The following is a 22,980-nucleotide window of genomic DNA, read 5'->3' as shown; positions in this document are numbered from 1 at the left end:
TGAAGTTCACTTGCAGCAGCTTGTAGATCAGTTCTATCAGGCCTGCAAAGAGTTTGGACTGACAATCAGCAACAAGAAGACGGGATTTTCGTTTGTCTCTTTTACCTTGTTCACCTTCATTGCTTTCTATTTCCCTCCTGGTGTTTGATAAGGTATCTACCAAAACTCGTTTTCACAGCCACATCTCCTTCCTCAGTGACTGTCTCCGGCTCCGACTTATTCCACGTGGATTCCAACTGCAGTTTCACCCATCATGCTTTGAAACCACCCAGGATCACAGGTATCTCCAAGAAATACAACGTTCCTCAGACTGCTACTCTTGCCGCATCCTGAGATCCACACTCAGTGCTATGCGCCACCACATGCACACACTGGACCTCTCTCTCCAGCAGCACCGTCTCACCTTATCTCAAAGCTGTTCTACTCTGCAGTTTCATCTCATTTTACGTCTCATCCGACGCATTAACAAAAAACTTTTTTTCTTCCTTTCAGGTGTTAAGGAACGCAAGCTCCAGCAGGTGATGGGGACTAATGCCCCTCCAGATCCTCCTTCCGCTTCACTTCCCTCTGACCCCACCCCTTCTGATCTGACCCCTTGCCGTGTATTCACTATACCCTCTGACCTCCCCCTCTCTGATGCTGAGCGTTCTGTGCTCAGCAAAGGTCTCAGTTTTATCCCCTTACGCCCCCACCTCAATGAATTTCGCGCTCGGCATGACGTTGAGCTCTTCTTCCGTCGCCTCCGCCTCCGGGCTCACTTCTTCGACCAGGAGTCCTCCCCCCGACCAGCAGACCCATTCACCCGCCTCCAGCATTCTCCCTCTACCTGGACCCCTCCCCCTGGCCTCTTACCCGCTCTTGATCTCTTCATTGAAAACTGTCGGCGAGACATTGGTCGTCTCAATTTCTCTGCCCCCCTCACTCACTCTAACCTGTCCCCCTCTGAACTTGAGGCACTCCGTTCTCTCAGGTCTAACCCCGACATGGTCATCAAACCTGCAGACAAGGGTGGTGCTGTTGTTGTATGGCGTACCGACCTCTACCTTGCAGAAGCTCAACGCCAACTCACAGACACCTCTTCCTACCTCCCTCTGGACCATGACCCCCACCACCGAACATCAAGCCACCGTCCAAAGGACTGTCACTGACCTCATCTCCTCTGGAGATCTTCCCTCTACGGCTTCCAACCTCATAGTCCCACAAACCCGGACAGCTCGCTTCTACCTCCTTCCCAAAATCCACAAACGGGACTGTCCCGGCAGACCCATTGTGTCATCCTGCTCCTGCCCCACTGAACTTATTTCTTCCTATCTAGACTCTATCTTTTCTCCGCTGGTCCAGTCTCTTCCCACCTACATCCGTGACTCTTCTGACGCCCTACGTCATTTTGACAATTTCCAGTTTCCTGGTCCCAACTGCCTCCTCTTTACTATGGACGTCCAATCGCTCCACACCTCCATCCCTCACCAGGATGGTTTGAGGGCTCTCCGCTTCTTCCTGGAACAGAGGCCCAACCAGTCCCCATCCACCACCACCCTCCTCCGCCTGGCTGAACTTGTTCTCACATTGAACAACTTCTCCTTCAACTCCACGCACTTCCTTCAAGGAAAAGGTGTCGCTATGGGTACCCACATGGGTCATAGTTATGCCTGTCTTTTTGTGGGATATGTCGAGCATTCTTTGTTCCAGTCCTACTCAGGCCCCCTCCCCCAACTCTTTTTCCGGTACATTGATGACTGTATCGGTGCCGTTTCCTGCTCCCGCCCCGAACTAGAAAACTTTATCAACTTTGCTTCCAATTTCCACCCTTCTCTCACCTTTACATGGTCCATCTCTGACACTTCCCTTCCCTTCCTCGACTTCTCTGTCTCCATCTCTGGGGATAGGTTGTCTACCAATATCCATTATAAGCCCACCGACTCCCACAGCTACCTCGACTACACTTCTTCACACCCTACCTCCTGTAAGGACTCCATTCCATTCTCCCAGTTTCTCCGTCTCTGACGCATCTGCTCTGATGATGCTACCTTCCATGACGGTGCTTCTGATATGACCTCCTTTTTCCTCAACCGAGGATTTCCCCCCACTGTGGTTGACAGGGCCCTCAACCGTGTCCGACCCATTCCCCGCACCTCTACCCTCACCCCTTCCCCTCCCTCCCAGAACCGTGACAGGGTTCCCCTTGTCCTCACTTTTCATCCCACCAGCCTCTATATCCAAAGGATCATCCTCCGCCATTTTCGCCACCTCCAGCGTGATGCCACTACCAGTCGCATCTTCCCCTCCCTTCCCCTGTCAGCATTCCGAAGGGATCGTTCCCTCAGCGACACCCTGGTCCACTCCTACATTACCCCCACCACCTCGTCCCCGTCCCAGGGCACCTTCCCCTGCAATCGCAGGAGGTGTAATACCTGCCCATTTACCTCCTCTCTCCTCACTATCCCAGGCCCCAAACACTCCTTTCAGGTGAAGCAGCGATTTACTTGTACTTCTTTCAATGTAGTATACTGTATTCGCTGCTCACAGTGTGGTCTCCTCTACATTGGGGAGACCAAGCGCAGACTGGGTGACCGCTTTGCGGAACATCTCCGCTCAGTCCGCAAGCAGGACCCTGAGCTTCCGGTTGCTTGCCATTTCAACACTCCCCCCTGCTCTCATGCTCACATCTCTGTCCTGGGATTGCTGCAGTGTTCCAGTGAACATCAACGCAAGCTCGAGGAACAGCATCTCATCTACCGATTAGGCACACTTCAGCCTGCCGGACTGAACATTGAGTTCAATAATTTCAGAGCATGACAGCCCCCCATTTTACTTTCATTTTTAGTTGTTTTTTCTTCCTTTTTTTACATTTTTTTTACATTTTTTACAATCTTTCTTTTGCATTTATTTCATTTCATCTTAGTTTGTTCAGTTTGCTTACCCACTGTTTTTTTCAGGTTTTTTTTCAGGTTTGCACTTGCTGCTGTTCAATATTCAGTGTATTTACACCTAATCTGTACTAATGCTTTGTCTTTCAACACACCATTAACATATTGTTTGCCTTTGCTCCATGACTTTTTGGTCAGCTATGTGGCCTGGTCCAATCTGCACCTTCTCCTTTGTTATCTCTTGCCCCACCCCCACCTCACTTGCTTATAATCTGTGACTTTTCTAATATTTGTCAGTTCCGAAGAAGGGTCACTGACCTGAAACGTTAACTCTGCTTCTCTTTCCACAGATGCTGCCAGACCTGCTGAGTGATTCCAGCATTTCTTGTTTTTGTTTCAGATTTCCAGCATCCGCAGTATTTTGCTTTTATTTTAATTAAGAAGACCAAGGTTATGGGCCAGGAAGCAGAGACTACACCTTCCATCAACATCAACAATGTCCCTTTGGAGGCCGTCAACAGCTTCACATACCTTGGATTAACAATCACCAGCAACCTGTCCCTTGATTCCAAAATCTGCAGAAGGATTGTCAAGGCTGCAGTTGTCATGTCAAAGTTGAGAAGACGAGTGTGGACCAACAGCAAAGTAATTGAAAATATAAAGCTTCGTGTGTACCAGACTTGTGTTCTCAGCACACTCCTTTATAGTGGCAAAGCATGGACAACTTATGGAAGGCAAGAAAACGGCTGAACAGCTTCCACCTCCGCTGCCCCTCAAATGGATATCGAGCATCTCCTGGCAGGACAGAGAGTCGAATACGGAAGCACACCAGCATGCAGGGATCCCCAACATGTTTGCCCTCTTGAGTCAGCAGCGACTCTGTTGGCTGGGTCATGTGCACTGAATGGATGATGACCACGTCCTCAAAGACATACTCAATGGCGAGCTTGCTATCGACAAACAGGTTTCCCACATCTGCAATACAAGGATGTCAGCAAGAAAGACCTCAAGCTGACTGAGATCAGAGTCGAAGCATGGGAAGTCTTGCTAGAGACTGGCAGTCAGGAATGGCTTGGGTAAAGCAAAGGACAAAAGAAACAACCAGATGGCAGATAAGAGAGCCCAGTGGAAGGAAAAAACATCAGTCAACCTCGGGCCAACGATATTCATCTGTACCCGCTGTGGAAGGGATTGCTACTCACAAGTCGGCCTCAACAGCCACAACAGATGCTGTTCAACTCAGAAATGACAAACACCCCAAACACAGTCCATCGTCTTCCGAGATGGATGGATGCCTACTCATGAATTCTCCCACCATAACTGGATTTTTGTAATATAAAGTTATGCCCGGAAATGGCCAGGTTTGTTAAGGTAGCCTTTTAAATCACAGAAAGGGCATGGCAATTGTCGTGATCATGTTCCTCCACATTGTGTTCCAGATGTCAGTTGGGTCCTCAGAGGAGGGACCCAGATGCTGCCCACAGGGAAACAAAATAAATGTACTGGTGTAAAGGACAGTATTATGCACTGTTTTTGCACTTCACTTGGTGGTCAATTACGGAATTGTGTGAATTCAGGTTATGGAGCATATAAACATTATTAATCCCACCACCACCATCCTACACCACAACAAACAGTATTCTTCAGTTTTGTTTCAGCTGGGACAGGTTATTGCACTCATATGGAAGAAATAAAGCAATTCTTCTGATTCATCCAAAAACAGTTATTACTATGGTACTCAGAAAACATATCTATGTTGAACAAGAGTTATAATTCAAGGAAATCTATTAAAAGGGCTGCATTTTGTTTTCCTGCTGCCGGGAGCAGTGGCGGGCATAAAAAATGGTGGCTGTCATGATATTGAGCCCGATGGCTCAATAGAATATACAGGGCAGCCGCCCCCACCGCACCCCACCCCCCACCCCAATCATGTGGTGAGGGCGGCCTCTCAGCAAAGCTATGAATGGTGTCAACTGCCTCTGCACAGGCACCGGCACCATTTTTCAAGGGCTGCCAGCCCTGCTCAGGGAATGCAGAGTTGCTCCTGTTCCTCCCCCCAACTACACTGAAAATAAATGCTTGCCCCATCTCTTCCCCCACCGACTTTACCAACATTGCAGCATTCACCCCCTCTCCCCACAACTACACAAAGTGCAGACTTCACCCCATTTCCCCCCGCCCCAACTACACCTCAAATGATGAGATTCCCCCCTTCCCCACCTCAATGGCGCCAGCTTTCACTGGACAGGAAAGTGAAGGCGCGTGAGTGTTGCCCGTCGCACTGAAGATCTGGAACTGCAGGTAAGATCGCTGCAGGTTAGATTTTAATTCATGCAAACTCCTCATTCAAATATTCAAAGTTGTGACGTGTCACAGAGTGGCAGAGGGCCGGTCACGGAGCTTCCCTGTTGCCGGGAAGATTGGGCCTGGGAATCCTGGTGTCGGGTTCTGTGCTGGCCCGCTGCCGCTCCGATCTACTGGTCCCCCAGCCACAGACGTCGGGAGGAGAACCAAGTTCAGCCCAAAGTGTGATTTCAAATTTATTTCAGTTTTAAGTTATTAAATGTTGTTCTAAAAATAATTTTGTTCTAGATCTTTTCAAAAACAAAATGCAACAGTTAACAAGCTCTTGAGCACCATGTGAGATTTGTGAGTAGACAATCCTGCAATCAGTTACAGTCTCTCTAGTTTTCCCCATGTGTTCCCCCAAGCCCAATAAGCACCATGATATATATACCTTTGTTACTAGCAGCCTCTAGAACAGCAGGAAGTTGCATGATATAGTCAACTCTCTGTTTGTACTTGACTTTCCTGGACTGGCAACACTGGACACGGTCTTCTACCATAAAACGAAAGACTTCACTGGGATCATCTGAGCCATTGTTGTTTCTCTGGGATGCAAAGGGAGTTCATAACAGCATTGAATTAAAAAGGCTATTTTCACAAGGGTCAGCAGCATACCTAGATGGAGGAAGATTCTTGATCCAAGCATTTCAGACATTTTTAAAAGGTAGAATCTTACAGCACAGATGGAAGCCATTCGGTCCATCATGCTTGTATCAGCTCTTTAAAAGAGCTGCTCAATTTCATCCTACACCTCAGTTTTCTCCCCATGATGCTGCAAATTAGTCCTCTTGAAGTACATGTTCAATTGCCTTTTGAACTTTCCTATGGAATCTGTTTCCGCTACTTCTTCAGGTATTGTGTTCCAGATTTTAACAGGCCTCTGTAAAAAAAAAAATTCTCTTAACTTCCCCTCTAGCTCTTTTGCCAATTACTTGAAGTTTATGACCTCTGTTTCCTCAGGCAAGTGGCTGGGTAACCAGTTTCTTCCTATTTGCTCTATCAAAACACCTCATAATTTTCAATATCTCTATTGGGTCTCCCCTTAACCTTCTCTGCTCTAAGGAGAACAATCCCAGCTTCTCCAATCTCTGCACATAACTGAAGTCAATCCTCTCTGGTAAAAGCACTTCTGTAACCTCTCCAAGGCCTTGGCATCCTTCCTAAAGCCCAAAATCTACACATTAATCCAGCTGAGGCCTAACCCTTGATTTACAAATGTCACGACTTCCTTGTTTCTGTATTCAATGCCCCTATTCAAAAAGCCAATTATCTCATGCTTTCTTAATTACATTATCAACTTGCTACCTTCAAAGACTTATGAACATGCACTCCCAAGTCCCTCTGTTCTTGCCTCCAATTCAAAATAGCACCATTCAGAATATACTGCCTCTCCATGTTGTTCCTCCCAAAGTGCTTCACCACACTTATCCGCATTGCATTTGCCATGTCTCTTCCCATTTCACCAGTCTGTATACATCCTCCTGAAGTCTGCTACTATCTTCTTCACTGTTGACTACATTGCAAAGATCTGTATCATCTCTAAAGTTTGAAACTGTGCCAATATCCAAGTTCAGGTCATTTATCTAAAACAAGAAAAGCAATGGTCCCAATACCGATCCCTAGGGGATACTTCTCTCCAGCCAGAAAAAAATCCATTCACCACTACTCTGTCTCCTATCCCTTAGACAGTTATGTACCCAAGTTACCACCACATTCCTTTAATCCCATGTGCTTCTATTTTATAGATTAGACTGTTATGTGGTACTTTATCAAATCCCTTTTGAAAGTTCATTTATGCAACAACATGACATTTTTTTTCATCAATCCTCTCTGTTACTTCAAAGAACTCAATCAGATTAATCAGACACAATTTCCTTAAACAAATCTGTGTTGGTTGCCCTAATTAGCCCATGCTTCTCCAAGTAAATTGATCAGCAATTATTTAAATTCACTTCTTTAAAAACGGTTTAGATTAATATTTTGGAGAGCAACATTTTCATTATTTTACCTGCCAAACAGAAAACAGAATGTTAGCACTGAAAAACCAGCAATGCAATGGTATGTAGTTATTCCCAGATGGTAGCCAGACAGGCAGGTTAGGTTTTTGAAAGATGACCCTCGGATGGCAGGAAAATAGTACTGTTCATTCCTGGAAATAGTTTACACCTTATCTAAGTGCATTGTTCCATTTCAATTATACGTTGTGTCAAAGATCAAGAGGCATGCTTTGAACATTAATTTTAAATAAATGTTTTCTCATTTGCATGTTTTTCCAAGAAATGTTGTAACATCACAATAAGGAAATAAAAGCCCGAGTGTGGAACAGATGAACCACACTTCATATGAGACTGGAAGTTTATTTGAACTATAGTTTTCAGAAGATTGCATGGATTAGAGCTTCAAGATTGAATTATCGTATCAAAACTGAACTAAATACAGTACTGCAATACAGATAAAGTAGCATTATATGTTACCCAGTAACAGATCCATTTCTTTCTTTGTTTAATAGAGCTATCCATTAGCAAAAGAGCTTGGAACGTAGAGACCTACCCTATTGGAACCAATGTTTGAAACTGAGGAAAGGACAAACGTTTGTTGCAATTTAGTGACTTACATTTACAAGGTTGATCAAGTGCAAAAAGAATTCTAGTGCATCCTGCTGCCGATTTGATGAAAATTCTGGATGTCCTTTTCCAACTAAAGCTTTAAACATTCTGGGCACCATTCCTTGTGGGTGAGGCTGCAATTAACAAAACAGAGTCAAAAACTTGTCATTGTGTCAAATCTCTGCAGTATGAAACAAAGGAAGGTAAATGAAGTGGAGATACAGATCCGCCATGATCTAACTGAACAGTATAACAGGATCAGGTGATTGAATGGCTTACTCCTGTTCCTCTGGCTGGAATTTTATGTTGTGACAGTGGCCTCGCCCACCAGCTAAAAAGTTGGGAGTGAGCCCACTTCTGCCAGGCCTGGAAGCCACACAATGCTTTTACACGGTCCAGACACTTAATTGGTCTTGGTCGGAGCTTCTGCCCCTCTGAGGCAGGATGTCCCGCCTCTGAGTGGTCGGCCAATTAGAGGGCCGGCAGCTCTGAAGTCCCAGCAGCGCCACTGGGAGGGGTGGCCATTGCTGGGGCTGCCCCCAGCCAGGACCAGCAAGATGGAGCAGGCCCCGGAACCCAGGTAAGTGTGTGGGTCCTTGCCGGGGATTATCAGCTGTCCCTGGCGAGGCAGTTGGGGGGGGGTGGGGTGAGGAGGGGGTGGGGTGGGTGAGGGCTGTCAATAGAGAGGGCAGGGGGAGGTGTTCCAAAGGGGGTGGTTTGTGCCGCGGGGTGGGCCTCCGTGGAGTACAGGGTGTCCGATCAGGAGGGCCACCCCCCAGCCCACAAGGAGGCCTCCAGGTATTACTGGGTTTTAGTTTAGAGATACAGCACTGAAACAGGCCCTTCGGCCCACCGAGTCTGTGCTGACCATCAACCACCCATTTTATACTAATCCTACACTAATTCCATATTCCTACCACATCCCCACCTGTCCCTATATTTCCCTACCACCTACCTATACTAGGGGCAATTTATAATGGCCAATTAACCTATCAACCAGCAAGTCTTTGGCATGTGGGAGGAAACCGGAGCACCCGGAGGAAACCCACGCAGACACAGGGAGAACTTATAAACTCCACACAGGCAGTACCCAGAATTGAACCCGGGTCGCTGGAGCTGTGAGGCTGCGGTGCTAACCACTGCGCCACTGTGCCGCCCTCTTGACCTCCTCAAGTGGCGAAGTGCCCATCCGCCACTGGGAGTATACCAGAGGCGGCAGGAGAAGGCACTTAAGTGGCCACTTATGAGCCTTAATTGGTCTGGGGTGGACAGGCTGTCTGCCATCTCCCCCGCTGCTGGTAAAATAGATGCAGGGGTGGGTAGGCGACAGGAACAGCAACTCCACCTCCCACGTGATTTTACGCCCCCTTCACTTCCCAGCCCGCTCCGGGGGGGGGTGGGCGGTAGGTATAAAATTCCAGCCTAGGTTGCTGTAAAATGTCAATATTTCAATGCAGTAGATTGTGACTCAAGCACCTAAATTAGCTTTAAAATTTACCTCCACATAAGTAATGCAAAAAACATTTTTGCAAACATTATTTTTGATACTTTGTCCCTCAATGCCAAGGTCTCATCATGCTATATGTAGCATTCCTTATGCAAGAGGGCCACCTGCTTTCAGGCCTCTGCCACTGTCAATTCAAATCTGACTACTAAAAGATGTAAGGAGATGTGATTCGCTGAATTTCTGCCCTGCATTCAGCACTTCCTCCTGATTAGAACCTCACTCATTGTTGAACTGTAGTCATAAACCTGCAGCCTTTCACCTAAAGAAATGGTGAAACATGTTAAAGCTCTATATGTTCAGAATGGAGTAAAGTACAAATTTAAATCAGTAATGCAGTATCAGAGAAAGCATTAAGTCGAGCACCAACAACTGTTAATGAGATATCACAACAGTGCAGCAACCTGGCAAAGATACAACCAAAGATTCTGTGACTGAAGATATAGACACAGGAATTAGCACAAGGTACAGCCAAAAGATGAGGAGTTAAAAATGGAAATAAGATAAAGAATAAAACAATTATTCAATAAAAAGTAAAATCAGGAGAAAAAAACAAGACAGCAAGAGAAAATAGGAGCAGAGTGAATGGGGTGATTTTCAACTGCGGCACATGAGTGGGCAATGGCAGGGTCTACACTACACATGCCCGATGGCTTCAGCAACAGGTCCAGACCATCTAAATATTTTGGGCAAGCTGCCAGTAGATCGCAGGGGGAAAGAGGTCTGCGAATCTAGTAACTTGTCCATGGAGAAGAACCAGAATTCATATATTGGGGGTGGGTGCAGCCATTGAGTAGCTAGCAGAGGCCTGAGGGCATTTGTGAAGATAGCAGGAACAGTTGTTATCCTTTTGGTTCCATAAAACTCACTGTAAAAATTATGGGGCATTTTGCTGAGCGGCCTCAAACTTGCCCTTCAAAGACTGCTAGTTATGCTGCTCAACATCTGGTCCTAATAGGCGGAGCTTGCGCAGAGCATGTCTGACCATTGATAAACTTAAATGACACTGGGGTCATACAACTAGCATAGGACCCTAATTTAAATATTTTAATAAGGTGCCTGTTTGTTTTGGGCAGGAACACTGGCTGCCCATTTCAAGGCTAGCCTGAAAATCACATTGGGTGGACCTCAGGCAGCGAATAGGCAGTTGATTTATTTTTCAATTTTCAACTACCTACTGCCGCATTTTCCACTATTAATGGACCAGATTAGAAAAAGCTGTCAATCACCTGTATATGATGTGTTTTGTAGGCAGTGATATGCAGCCAATGTCACCTGTAACAGCCTGAAATGATCCAGTGGCAAGAAACTTGTGTACTTTGAGAGCCAATGACAAAGCACGACCCTTCTATTCCACCCCCTGGTCCAACAAGCAGCAGGTCTCGTTCCAAGAGGGCTGCAGTGATCTGGAGAAGCAAAACTTCACTCTGCTGCTCCTCAGATCGATTCAAAAGGATTACTCTGGCCTATAAACCCTCTACACAGAGGTCAGCTTCCCCATCACCTGCTGTCTTCTAAGAGACCCAGCTGCTGAGGCTGCTCCACCTCCAAATGTTCCTCCAATCCAGAATACAGAAGAAAGAATCGTCCCTAGAATAAGCAGCTAATGCTTATTAAGGGTGATAAGGACAGGAATTTGTGAAAAAAGCAATCTTTAAGTTGGAAAATCTTCCAGCAAACCAAACAGCAAAATGATCCTCTGATCCCAGGGAGCTGCAGCTGAGAGCTCCTTTTTATACACTGTCAGAAGCTCCTACATATCAATCCCGCCAGGTCCAGGACTGGGCGGGAATTCGATTTTAGATTAAAATGGCATGCAGGTCTGGACAATGGACATGACTTTTACATCTGACTTAGGCTGAATGGAAAAATGTTTGTATTAAAATGGCAACTGGTGTGAATGTTGCTCTAAAGTAACCAAATGTGATTTTAAATGCCCAAACCTGCAGTTCCCTGGGTCAGGCAGAGTTAAAAAAGGCTTAAGATTCTAAACAGAATGGAGCCTACATGCAATATAAAAAGGAAAATCAAACACAAAACTTCTACAAGAAATTAAAAAATGATTAACTATCCAGTGTTTGAATAGATATGTGAAGTATTAAAATTTATGGATCATTTACAAGTCAAATTCATTCAAATTGGAACCATCTGGCTAACTTGAGTGTTTACACATTTAATAGGCCTCATTTCCATAAATATACCAGTTTATATTTGTGCCTACATTAGTACTGGGAAAATAGCCTCAGCATTTCTTGGACATTTTTGGTGTCCAACTTAGAACTACAGGAGTTAATTCAACAGAATGAAATCATTAATGTCGATATTTTGAAACATTACTGAAATAATCAGAACAGTTATCCAATCATTACATTGAACTTTAACTCCCAAAAACAAGTGGGTTGGAGTCCTGTCAGAGATTAAAATGAAAGAAAAACTGAAACAGAAAACCAGCATGCCTAAAACCCTCCCAATTTTAAAGGAAGCAGGACAAGGGATGTGCGACCACATTGCTTGTGGAAAGCGGGTTGGTCATATTTTTAACACTTTGGAGGTCATTGATTATGATGTGAACCTGTTGCTGAATGCACATTTGATAAAATTTGATCAACTATTATAATGATAGACTATATATAATCACATTTGTTAAATTATTATAATGAGGCGGAGTGTCTTCACTTGAACAGTCATTCTATTTTTAACAGTCATTCTATTTTTAACCATATCAGCTGTGTTTCCTGGGCCTCAGGAAATCTGGCAACTGAAAGGAGGTGAGAGGAGCTGAATCCATGAGCTTAGTGCATTTACAACACTGCTTGTGGGCCAGGAGTGTTTTCTCCAGACCCAACAAGCTAGTTAGTTAACTACCTTCCGCAATCTGTCTGCTCCTGCAGACAGCATCGGAACCCCCAACCACCAATTGCTCCCCTGACCGCCATCCGACCTGCCACCCCAGTGACTATCTGCTCCTCCCAAGCAGCCATCAGACCCCTTTCCACCCCACAATCCAGCCTTCCCATGATCTGGATCTCCCCTCCCCCACAATTCAAACATCCCCCCACGATCTCTCTCATTCCCTAACCCTGCTCTTGTAGGTTTCAGCCTTGTGAAGCAGACTTCCCACCCAAAAGGGCTCCAGCCTTTCAATCAGGCTGGCTGTGGGTGGGAAGCCCATTTAAAGGCATCCTGCAGTTAAATTCTGCAAGACATTCAGGAAATCCATTCCTCTAGATTTCCTGGCCTCAACAGCCCCACTACACCAAACTCACCTCCAGGTTAAAATCCAGGCACTTGTGTCATACCTGAATTAGGAACAAAAATAAACACCCAACCCATTATAGAGGGATAATATTTGTGGGCTTAATGGCCTTCCTCATGTTCATAAAGCTGTTAATGTTAACAAGTTAAATCCAGCACGCAGTCACCCTCTTCAAATTTAGCATCGATGTGCAGCAGAAACCATCTTGCATCAATGATTAGAACATTACAGCGCAGTACAGGCCCTTCGGCCCTCGATGTTGCGCCGACCTGTGAAACCATCTGACCTACACTATTCCATTTTCATCCATATGTCTATCCAATGACCACTTAAATGCCCTTAAAGTTGGCGAGTCTACTACTGTTGCAGGCAGGGCGTTCCACGCCCCTACTACTCACTGAGTAAAGAAACTACCTCTAACATCTGTCCTATATCTATCACCCCTCAACTTAAAGCTATGTCCCCTCGTGTTTGCCATCACCATCCGAGGAAAAAGTCTCTCACTATCCACCCTATCTAACCCTCTGATTATCTTATATGTCTCTATTAAGTCATCTCTCCTCCTCCTTCTCTCCAACGAAAACAACCTCAAGTCCCTCAGCCTTTCCTCGTAAGACCTTCCCTCCATACCAGGCAACATCCTAGTAAATCTCCTCTGCACCCTTTCCAAAGCTTCCACATCCTTCCTATAATGCGGTGACCAGAACTGCACGCAATACTCCAGGTGCGGCATCACCAGAGTTTTGTACAGCTGCAGCGTGACCTCATGGCTCCGAAACTCGATCCTCCTACTAATAAAAGCTAACACACCATATGCCTTCTTAACAGCCCTATTAACCTGGGTAGCAACTTTCAGGGATTTATGTACCTGGACACCAAGATCTCTCTGTTCATCTACACTACCAAGAATCTTCCCATTAGCCCAGTACTCTGCATTCCTGTTACTCCTTCCAAAGTGAATCACCTCGCACTTTTCCGCATTAAACTCCATTTGCCATCTCTCAGCCCAGCTCTGCAGCCTATCTATGTCCCTCTGTACCCTACAACATCCTTCGGCACTATCCACAATTCCACCGACCTTAGTGTCATCCGCAAATTTACTAACCCACCCTTCTACACCCTCATCCAGGTCATTTATAAAAATGACAAACAGCAGTGGCCCCAAAACAGATCCTTGCGGTACACCACTAGTAACTAAACTCCAGTATGAACATTTGCCATCAACCACCACCCTCTGTCTTCTTTCAGCTAGCCAATTTCTGATCCAAAGCTCTAAATCACCTTCAACCCCATACTTCCGTATTTTCTGCAATAGCCTACCGTGGGGAACCTTATCAAACGCTTTACTGAAATCCATATACACCACATCCACTGCTTTACCCTCATCCACCTGTTTGGTCACCTTCTCGAAAAACTCAATAAGGTTTGTGAGGCACAACCTACCCTTCACAAAACCGTACTGTCTATCGCTAATGAACTTATTCTTTTCAAGATTATTATAAATCCTATCTCTTATAACCTTTTCCAACATTTTACCCACAACCGAAGTAAGGCTCACAGGTCTATAATTACCAGGGCTGTCTCTACTCCCCTTCTCGAACAAGGGGACAACATTTGCTATCCTCCAGTCTTCCGGCACTATTCCTGTCGACAATGACGACATAAAGATCAAGGACAAAGGCTCTGCAATCTCCTCCCTGGCTTCCCAGAGAATCCTAGGATAAATCCCATCTGGCCCAGGGGACTTATCTATTTTCACACTTTCCAAAATTGCTAACACCTCCTCCTTGTGAACCTCAATCCCATCTAGCCTAGTAGTCTGAATCTCAGTATTCTCCTCAACAACATTTTCTTTCTCTACTGTAAATACTGACGAAAAATATTCATTTAACGCTTCCCTTATCTCCTCTGATTCCACACACAACATCCCACTACTATCCTTGATTGGCCCTAATCTAACTCTAGTCATTCTTTTATTCCTGATATACCTATAGAAAGCCTTAGGGTTTTCCTTGATCCTATCCGCCAATGACTTCTCGTGTCCTCTCCTTGCTCTTCTTAGCTCTCCCTTTAGATCCTTGCTGGCTAGCTTGTAACTCTCAAGCGCCCTAACTGAGCCTTCATGTCTCATCCTAACATAAGCCTTCTTCTTCCTCTTGACAAGCGCTTCAACAACTTTAGTAAACCATGGCTCCCTCGCTCGACAACTTCCTCCCTGCCTGACAGGTACATACCTATCAAGGATACGCAGTAGCTGCTCCTTGAATAAGCTCCACATTTCGATTGTGCCCATCCCCTGCAGTTTCCTTCCCCATCCTACGCATCCTAAATCTTGCCTAATCGCATCATAATTTCCTTTCCCCCAGCTATAATTCTTGCCCTGCGGTATATACCTGTCCCTGCCCATCGCTAAGGTAAACCTAACTGAATTGTGATCACTATCACCTAAGTGCTCACCTACATCTAAATCTAACACCTGGCCGGGTTCATTACCCAGTACCAAATCCAATGTGGCATCGCCCCTGGTTGGCCTGTCCACATACTGTGTCAGAAAACCCTCCTGCACACACTGGACAAAAACTGACCCATCTAAAGTCCTCGAACTATAGTATTTCCAGTCAATATTTGGAAAGTTAAAGTCCCCCATAACAACTACCCTGTTACTCTCGCTCCTGTCGAGAATCATCTTTGCTATCCTTTCCTCTACATCTCTGGAACTATTCGGAGGTCTATAGAAAACTCCCAACAGGGTGACCTCTCCTCTCCTGTTTCTAACCTCGGCCTATACTACCTCAGTAGACGAGTCCTCAAACGTACTTTCTGCCGCTGTAATACTCTCCTTGATTAACAATGCCACCCCCCCCCCCCCTCTTTTACCATCCTCTCTGTTCTTACTGAAACATCTAAATCCCGGAACCTGCAACATCCATTCCTGCCCCTGCTCTACCCATGTCTCCGAAATGGCCACAACATCGAGATCCCAGGTACCAACCCATGCTGCAAGCTCACCCACCTTATTCCGGATGCTCCTGGCGTTGAAGTAGACACACTTTAAACCAAGTTCTTGCTTGCCAGTGCCCTCTTGCGTCCTTGTAACCTTATCCCTGACCTCACTACTCTCAACATCCTGATAAACTTGAAAAGTAAATCAGATGGCAAGGTCCAAATTAACTCCAAAGTAAAGCAGAGCAAGATTATTTTCTCAAGATTCCCAACATAAAGTGCTTAAATAAAAGTCATATTCAACTCAAGCACAAAAATAGCCACTAACTGAAATTTTCTTACTGTTTTAAACAAAATTTGATACACCAATTTAAAGCACCTCAAAGTTGCAATGCAATGCTCGTAGTCAAGGAAGTATTTCTATTCACTGTGCCTGACAACAATATAACTAAATAAATTCTATCACAATTCAGCATACATTGCCAGTTTCTCCCTTCAACTATTGCTGGCCACCCTACAATTTATATTCCAAAAAACTATACAAACTTACATTGCTAAATTATCACTCACTGACACTTAACATTTCTTAACATTTCTATAAATCTTCATTAGTTCAGTTCAGATAGGTTAAAACAACCAGAGATTAACAAACACAGAACCATAAAACTGATGGGAACAGCCATTGATTAAACTATACATCTCTGCACAAGGGAGTGAGTGTCATTTCAATCAATCAAAAACTTCCAAATGGTCTGGTTCACAGCAAGCACGATACCTCAGCATGTTCAGCATGGAAAGATATTCAGAACAATAAAAACTCAAATGGCACTGTGACATAAAATTAACCAATTAAAATGTTCATGAAAGTAATCAGTTTGCAATTGAAGGGAGAAGGATTACAGTGCTAGAATACTGTCAGATATCAAATCTACTTTTGTTAACCTCCATAATGCTAAGAAACCTAAAAAATCTGTGGAAAAGTGACCCCAGTAATTATGTCTGGATCCCACTTTAAGACCCTCTACCCCAGTGGCCTTTCCTGAGTCAGGGGAAGGTTCCCGATTTCACATTCTAAAGGCATGTGCCCTCACCTCGTGGGTGCATCTTGGGTACCTGCCAGCAGTATATTTGGCACCAAGTTCCTTACAGAAATCTTTAAAATAAATTCTAGAGACTTTATTAACTGCTCGGTATGGGATGCCATCATTATCTGGAGTACTGAAAGTATAATTGCTTGCACTAAGCTCAGCATGCCTTGATATGCCTAAAGCTGTGTGAATGCCACACAATGGCCACACAACACTCTCTATTCGGATTACTACCACGTAATACATCATGGTGTGAAATCAGTTACTGTTCTTTGCACATCCTCCGTGACATACCTACGTATCAACTAGCACACAGGCAATCAAATACCTTGTATTCTTCTTTCATCACCTGTTCAATAACCTCAGATTTCATTGGAGGTTTGGAGTACTGGCCTGACAGAAGTGCATGTCCCAGCTTGGCCCTGTACAAAATCAGAGTGTTCAATTCAATTATCTACAAGAAGCACATGTTTTCATATCTTGCTGTGTTCTTTACAGTGCTGTTTTCAAATGCTGGTTCCAATGCAAAATGGTCATACCCAATTTTTATTCTATGTCAATGCATTGTTACAATATTCTGAGGCAACCACTAATGCAGTGCATCAACAGGCTGCATCAACCATTAGTAGAGGAAAAAGGTAATTTTTCAGATTCACAAAGACCTAAACAAGTTTTGTGGAGATGCTAAACAGAAGTGAGAGTGGAAGAAAAAAAGTCGAACAAATCTTGGTGTGGTTTTGGTGAAAGTATGAAGTAGGTCAGGTGGTCAGGTGTCGGCCTCTGCTATCTCTCTATAAGGAAATAAATAGTACATGGCACATTAGGATGACAAGAGACAGAAGCTGTGGAACGACATGGAAATATCAATGACACTCTGTGACTGGAGGAGAAAGCATTAAGTCATGCAAGCTGGTCTAGATCTGCTCTGAGATGTGCTCCATCCAGTGGTCTAATTGTGACTAGACAAAATGAAACAAACAAATGGGTAAATTTCAGTGTTAGGCTTGCGACCAAAACGTATGATCTTGTCATTAGGAAACAATCACATCACTTTGACCACTACCAGCTTTACATAAAGCTGTATTCCCAACAATTATTTTTAGGATTTATTGCTGGTGTTTTCATCAAAAGTAAAAGAAAAATAAAGTTTTGTACACTGAACTTTTTAAAGTGCATTTTATGGTAAATGTCAATTGACCACAGCTGCACTGACTATCTGTAATAAAAGATTATCTTGATCCCTATTATATCATGAGAGAGCTGACAAAGACAAATGGGGATATTTTCCTAAATCATTATCAAAACAATTATGCCCATGATGAAAAACAGTCAGAATTTACCTTCAACAATCATTATTTATTCAGCATTCTTACTGTACAACATTTTCAAAACTAAACTTTGTATAAAACACCCATGGTGAGTTGGCACTTCAATAAATGCAAGCTTTTTATAATTCTCATTCATTTTTTTTTAATTGCATAAAATGATTTTCCCACTTCAGAAGCTGAATATTAAATTATTACTTTAGTGGTAAACCAGATGGCTAAAAGATAATTCCACAGGGTGTTCTTCTGTAACTTCTGCTGAGACACTAGCCCAACCACTCAGAATTCTGGAGTTTGAGAATTTCCTGCTTAGCTTGCAAGGGGCAGAGCCTTCATCTGCCCCTTACAAGGCATACGATGAATAGGGGGCAGAGGGAGTAGTGGGCATTCCCTATGCCTTGAGTTCCCACTCCTCAGGCTCAGCTTAAACTGGCATATCAGTGGAAGATGGTACATCAAATGAGATAAGGCACACCAGCATGCACAAGGGAGGAGGTAGGGCCCCCAGCAAAGTGACCTGAACCCCTGAAGAAAATAATTTGTTTTTGTAGATGGTGATAGGTCTGGGGCCTTGAACAATCCCACCCCATCAGGAATGTGCCCAAAGCAGTGCCCTCCTGTACTATGGTAATGAGGTGCCTTCCCACTGGCTGCACAAATTCTAGCACTGGAGGGCACTGACAGGTATGGTCCTAATGTAAATGTCAGGTTTACAAACTGAATTTTCATCAGCCATGACAGCCTTTGCACCCTCTTACCTGCCGTTCAATTCTCATACTGTGACTCAACCCTCTTAATAAGTCAATGAACTAATCTCTAGACCATCCTCTTTCACAACACCATAAAATCACCATTTTACCTCATGCATATCCAATATTATAAATTCACAGTTAATCATTCAGTAACATTTCTAGCCAAGAACACTATAAAAGTGTGATAACCTAATAGATGGGTAACTCAAATTGCTCTATCATCTCAAAGTAATTTTACTGCAGGATATAGCAAGAACAGTTATGTATTAGTAGTTACCATTGAAAAAGATTTTAAAATTTCTGAAGTTCACAGTGCAAACTGAACTGGCTATCAATCAGCAAAACCTTCGTAAAAGGTGGAAGTCTTATACACAATAATTTGAAAATATTTCTACTGACCTATGTGCTTATAAATTGCTCTGTGATTTTTTTTATGTGAGCAAAACGCGATCAATTACAAAGATGCAAAGCCTTGTTTTGAATAAGTTATTGATAGTTAACAAATGCATATGGACACAGCTAGACAATTAGTGTTGTTACAAAATCTAATACTTACATCTGTGTTTCAAAATCGTGTGTTGGATCTAGAGGGGAGTAATCAAATATTCTTTGGAGATTTCCTACGTATCTGTAAAGCAAGTGTATAGTATTTATGCCTTTTACATTATAATGGCTTGGATTGTGCATACATAATGAGAATAACAGAACTCACCATTATAACAGAGAAAGTCTGACAGCAATTTGGGCATCTGCACATGCACAGATAAACACGGAAATCTGCAAGTTGCTGTCGGAAATACACTACTCCTCCACAGGGTGTACTGTGACAGTCCTCGTCAATAAACTTGGCATTGAAATCACCGTAATGATGTGAACTTGGGTGCACTTACCGACCAGTTTCCCACTATAGAAACCAGAAAAAGTTAGGGCTGGTGTAATCAAGGTAGGTGACGTTTTAACAGCATGATAAGTGATTATTACTGCCAAACAACCTCTCTGAACCTGAGAATTTAATTTTACAGCCCCCTGCATGAGTGCGTTGGTGGCGGGGGGGCAGGGGGGGCATAAAATTGAGTGGAAGATGGGGGTGGGTGCTGCTCCCAAAGCCTTCCTGCATCCACTGCAATTTTACATGGGGTGGCGGCAGTGAGAAACGTCCTGCCAGCCCCAGGCCAATCATTTTCATTTCATTTCATTTAGAGATACAGCACTGAAACAGGCCCTTCGGCCCACCGAGTCTGTGCCGACCATCAACCACCCATTTATACTAATCCCATATTCCTACCACATCCCCACCTGTCCCTATATTCCCCTACCACCTACCTATACTAGGGGCAATTTATAATGGCCAATTTACCTATCAACCTGCAAGTCTTTGGCTGCGGGAGGAAACCGGAGCACCCGGCGAAAACCCACATGGTCACAGGGAGAACTTGCAAACTCCTCGCAGGCAGTACCCAGAATCGAACCCGGGTCCCTGGAGCTGTGAGGCTGCAGTGCTAACCACTGCGCCACTGTCCCACCCTTTCTCAATCTTTATTTCACTTTCTGTACATGATTTACATCTAATTTACACTTCCTGCTTTAGACTGTGTGTAGCGCAGTGAGGATTTTTCAATGTATTAGTTGAAGAGATTCACTGTTCCTTTACCTGTTAATCCACAGCACAGATGTCCTGTAGAGGGCACCACATTGTATCAGAAGCTGGATTATGGCAAATCTCCACTCAAAAGCCTGAGAAAACCCTATGGGCAGCTGTTAGCGAGGTGAATGGTGAGCACCGTTCCTTCACCGCTGACCAGAAAACCCAGGCCAATATGTTTGCTTTATTTCAAGTTCTTCTTTCAAAATATTTTGTACAATTCTACTTTTCAAATTGAATGATAAAAATTGCAGGGAATTGACCAGTTTTTTCTTTACAACTAGGAACAACTTCAAACACTTCCATTTCTAGGTAAAAGTATGGCAAATAGTGGTTAAATTTGGGTCAGTTCATGGTTCAGAGTTCAGAATACCCACCAAAGTTCAAGAGAGTTACCTTTTAGCATGATGTATTCAATTTGCATTGTATATATCCTTGTTCCCCTTAAATATGTTCAAATAGACATTAATAATGTAGACCAATTATGAAGGTTGCCTGTGCAATACTACATTACCAGACAGGGTGCATATAATCACACTCTGGTTAACATGGGCCCAAGGACTCACTTACTGGAATGGCAAACAGCAAGTGAAATATTTAGCTAAAGCCTAAATATATGCTGACATTATCATTGGACATTTGTACTGCCTACCATCTATAGGCTGTTGCCATTGAGGATCAAAATACGCAGCCTTATGTCCTCACCTATGCTAGTAAATGTAATAAACTAATGACCAATATGGATACAATCTTTTATATGTTTATGAACACATTACAGTTTTTACTTTAAAAGGCAACAAATTGTTTTTAAAAATATGATCATTGAGGATGGCTAGAAAATGCATAGAAAAATTTCATGACAAATAACCTTGTTAAAAGATTGCTCTAAAATTTTGTCTGTCTAGGACAGCATAGTGGTAGATAATGTTATAGAACTGATGCTAAGTGCCATGAACTAGGGGAAATGTAGATTTGATACCTATAAAAGACTAAAGCATCTCCTTGCAGAGGAAAACAAAGAAAAAAAAGGGTAATTCACACTTAGCCAGTAGCAAGCACCTTTTGGTTGTTTCTCTTGGAGCAGACTACATCTGTCCTATTTAAAGTAGAGGGATAATGGCCTGGTAGGTATACAACAACTTACACTTATATCATGCCTTTAATTAACAAGCTTCACAGAAGCATTAACAAAGTTGGACACCAAGCCACATAAGCAGATATTAAGACAGATGACCAAAAGCTTGGTCAAAGAGGTAGGTTTTAAGGAGCATCTTAAAGGACGAAAGAGAGGAAGAGGGTCGTAGAGTTTTTGGGAAGGAATTCTAGAGCTTAGACACAAAGCAATGGTGTAGCAATTAAAATAGAGGATGTGCAAGATGCCAGACATGAGTTCAAATCCCACCATGGCAACTGGGGAAATTTAAAGTCAATTAATTAATAAGTCTGGAATGAAATGTTAGTCTCATTAATAGTTATGAAACTACTGGATTATCATTAAAAACCCATCTGATTCACTAATGTCCTTCGGGAGAGGAAATCTGCCATTCTTAACTGGTCTGGCCTACATATGACTCAAGGCCCACAGCAATGTGGTTGACTCAAATAGCCCAGTAAGCCACTCAGTTTAAGGACAATTAGGGATGGGTAATAAATGAAAGCCTTGCCAGTGATGTTCACATCCCATGAATGAATTTTAAAAAGGCAAGAATTGGAGGAGTGCAGAGATCTTTTGGGGGGGGGGGGGGGGGGGGTGGGTTGTAAGTCTGGAGGAGGTTACAGAAATAGCAAAGGCGCAAGGCCATGAAGAGACTTGAAAACAAGGATAAGAATTTTTTAACTGAAACATTGCCAGAATAGGAGCCAGTGTAGGTCAGTGAGCACAAGGACTTGGTATGAGTGAGATACACGCAGCAAAATTTTGGATTAGTTCAAGTTTATGGAGAGTGGTAGACCGACCAGGAGAGTGTTGAATAGTTAACTCTAGAGGTAACGAAGACATGGATGCAGATTTCAGCAGAAGATAAGCTGAGGCAGGGAGTGTGTCTGGCGATGTTGTGGAGGTGGTCTTGTGATGGCACTGATGTGTAGTTGGAAGCTCATCTCAGGATCAAGTACAACTCCAAGGTTATCAACAGTCTGGTTCAGCCTCAGACAGGTGCCAGAGAGAATGAAGAAGACAGTGACTAGGGATCAGAGTTTGTGGTGGGGATTGAAGACAATGGCTTTGGTCTTTCCAATATTTAGTTAGATGAAATTTCTGCTTGTCAGACAAGCAGTGTGATAAATTAGAGACACTGGCAGTGTTGAGAGGGACTGTGGTGTGGTAGAGCTGGGTGTCATCAGCATACAGATAGAACATCGCACTGTTTTTGATTGATGTCACCAAGGGGCAGCATGTAGATGAGAAATAGGAGGGGCCAAGGATTGATCCTTGGCGGGACTCCAGAGGTAATGTTATGGGAATAGGAATAGAAGCCATTGCAGGTATTCTCTCGCTACAACTGGTTAGATAAGAATGGAAGCAGGTGAGTGCAGCCCCACCCAGTTGAACAACAGAGGAGAGGCATTGGAGGAGGATGGTGTGGTCAACCAGGTCAAAGGTTGCAGACAGGTCGAGGAGGTCTAGTTTACCATGGTTACAGTCACATAGG

General features: G+C 43.8%; 1 protein-coding gene across 2 annotated transcripts in view; it reads right to left on the bottom strand.

Moving 5' to 3' along the window:
- Positions 1-22,980, bottom strand: part of usp13 (ubiquitin specific peptidase 13) — a 117,634-nt gene that overhangs the window by 31,005 nt on the left and 63,649 nt on the right. For both annotated transcript variants that reach the window (XM_068041474.1, XM_068041472.1), the window contains 4 exons: positions 19,244-19,315; positions 16,939-17,032; positions 7,828-7,953; positions 5,605-5,758 (listed from right to left, as the gene is read on the bottom strand). In XM_068041474.1, coding sequence (XP_067897575.1) covers positions 5,605-5,758; positions 7,828-7,953; positions 16,939-17,032; positions 19,244-19,315 — 446 coding nt within the window. The remainder of the gene's footprint in view (positions 1-5,604; positions 5,759-7,827; positions 7,954-16,938; positions 17,033-19,243; positions 19,316-22,980) is intronic.

This window comes from Heterodontus francisci, chromosome 11 (assembly GCF_036365525.1).
Source record: "Heterodontus francisci isolate sHetFra1 chromosome 11, sHetFra1.hap1, whole genome shotgun sequence".
In the NCBI taxonomy this organism is placed as follows: Eukaryota; Metazoa; Chordata; class Chondrichthyes; order Heterodontiformes; family Heterodontidae; genus Heterodontus; species Heterodontus francisci.
The sequence above is the reverse complement of the archived record's forward strand: the minus strand, read 5'-3'. Positions and strand labels throughout refer to the sequence as shown.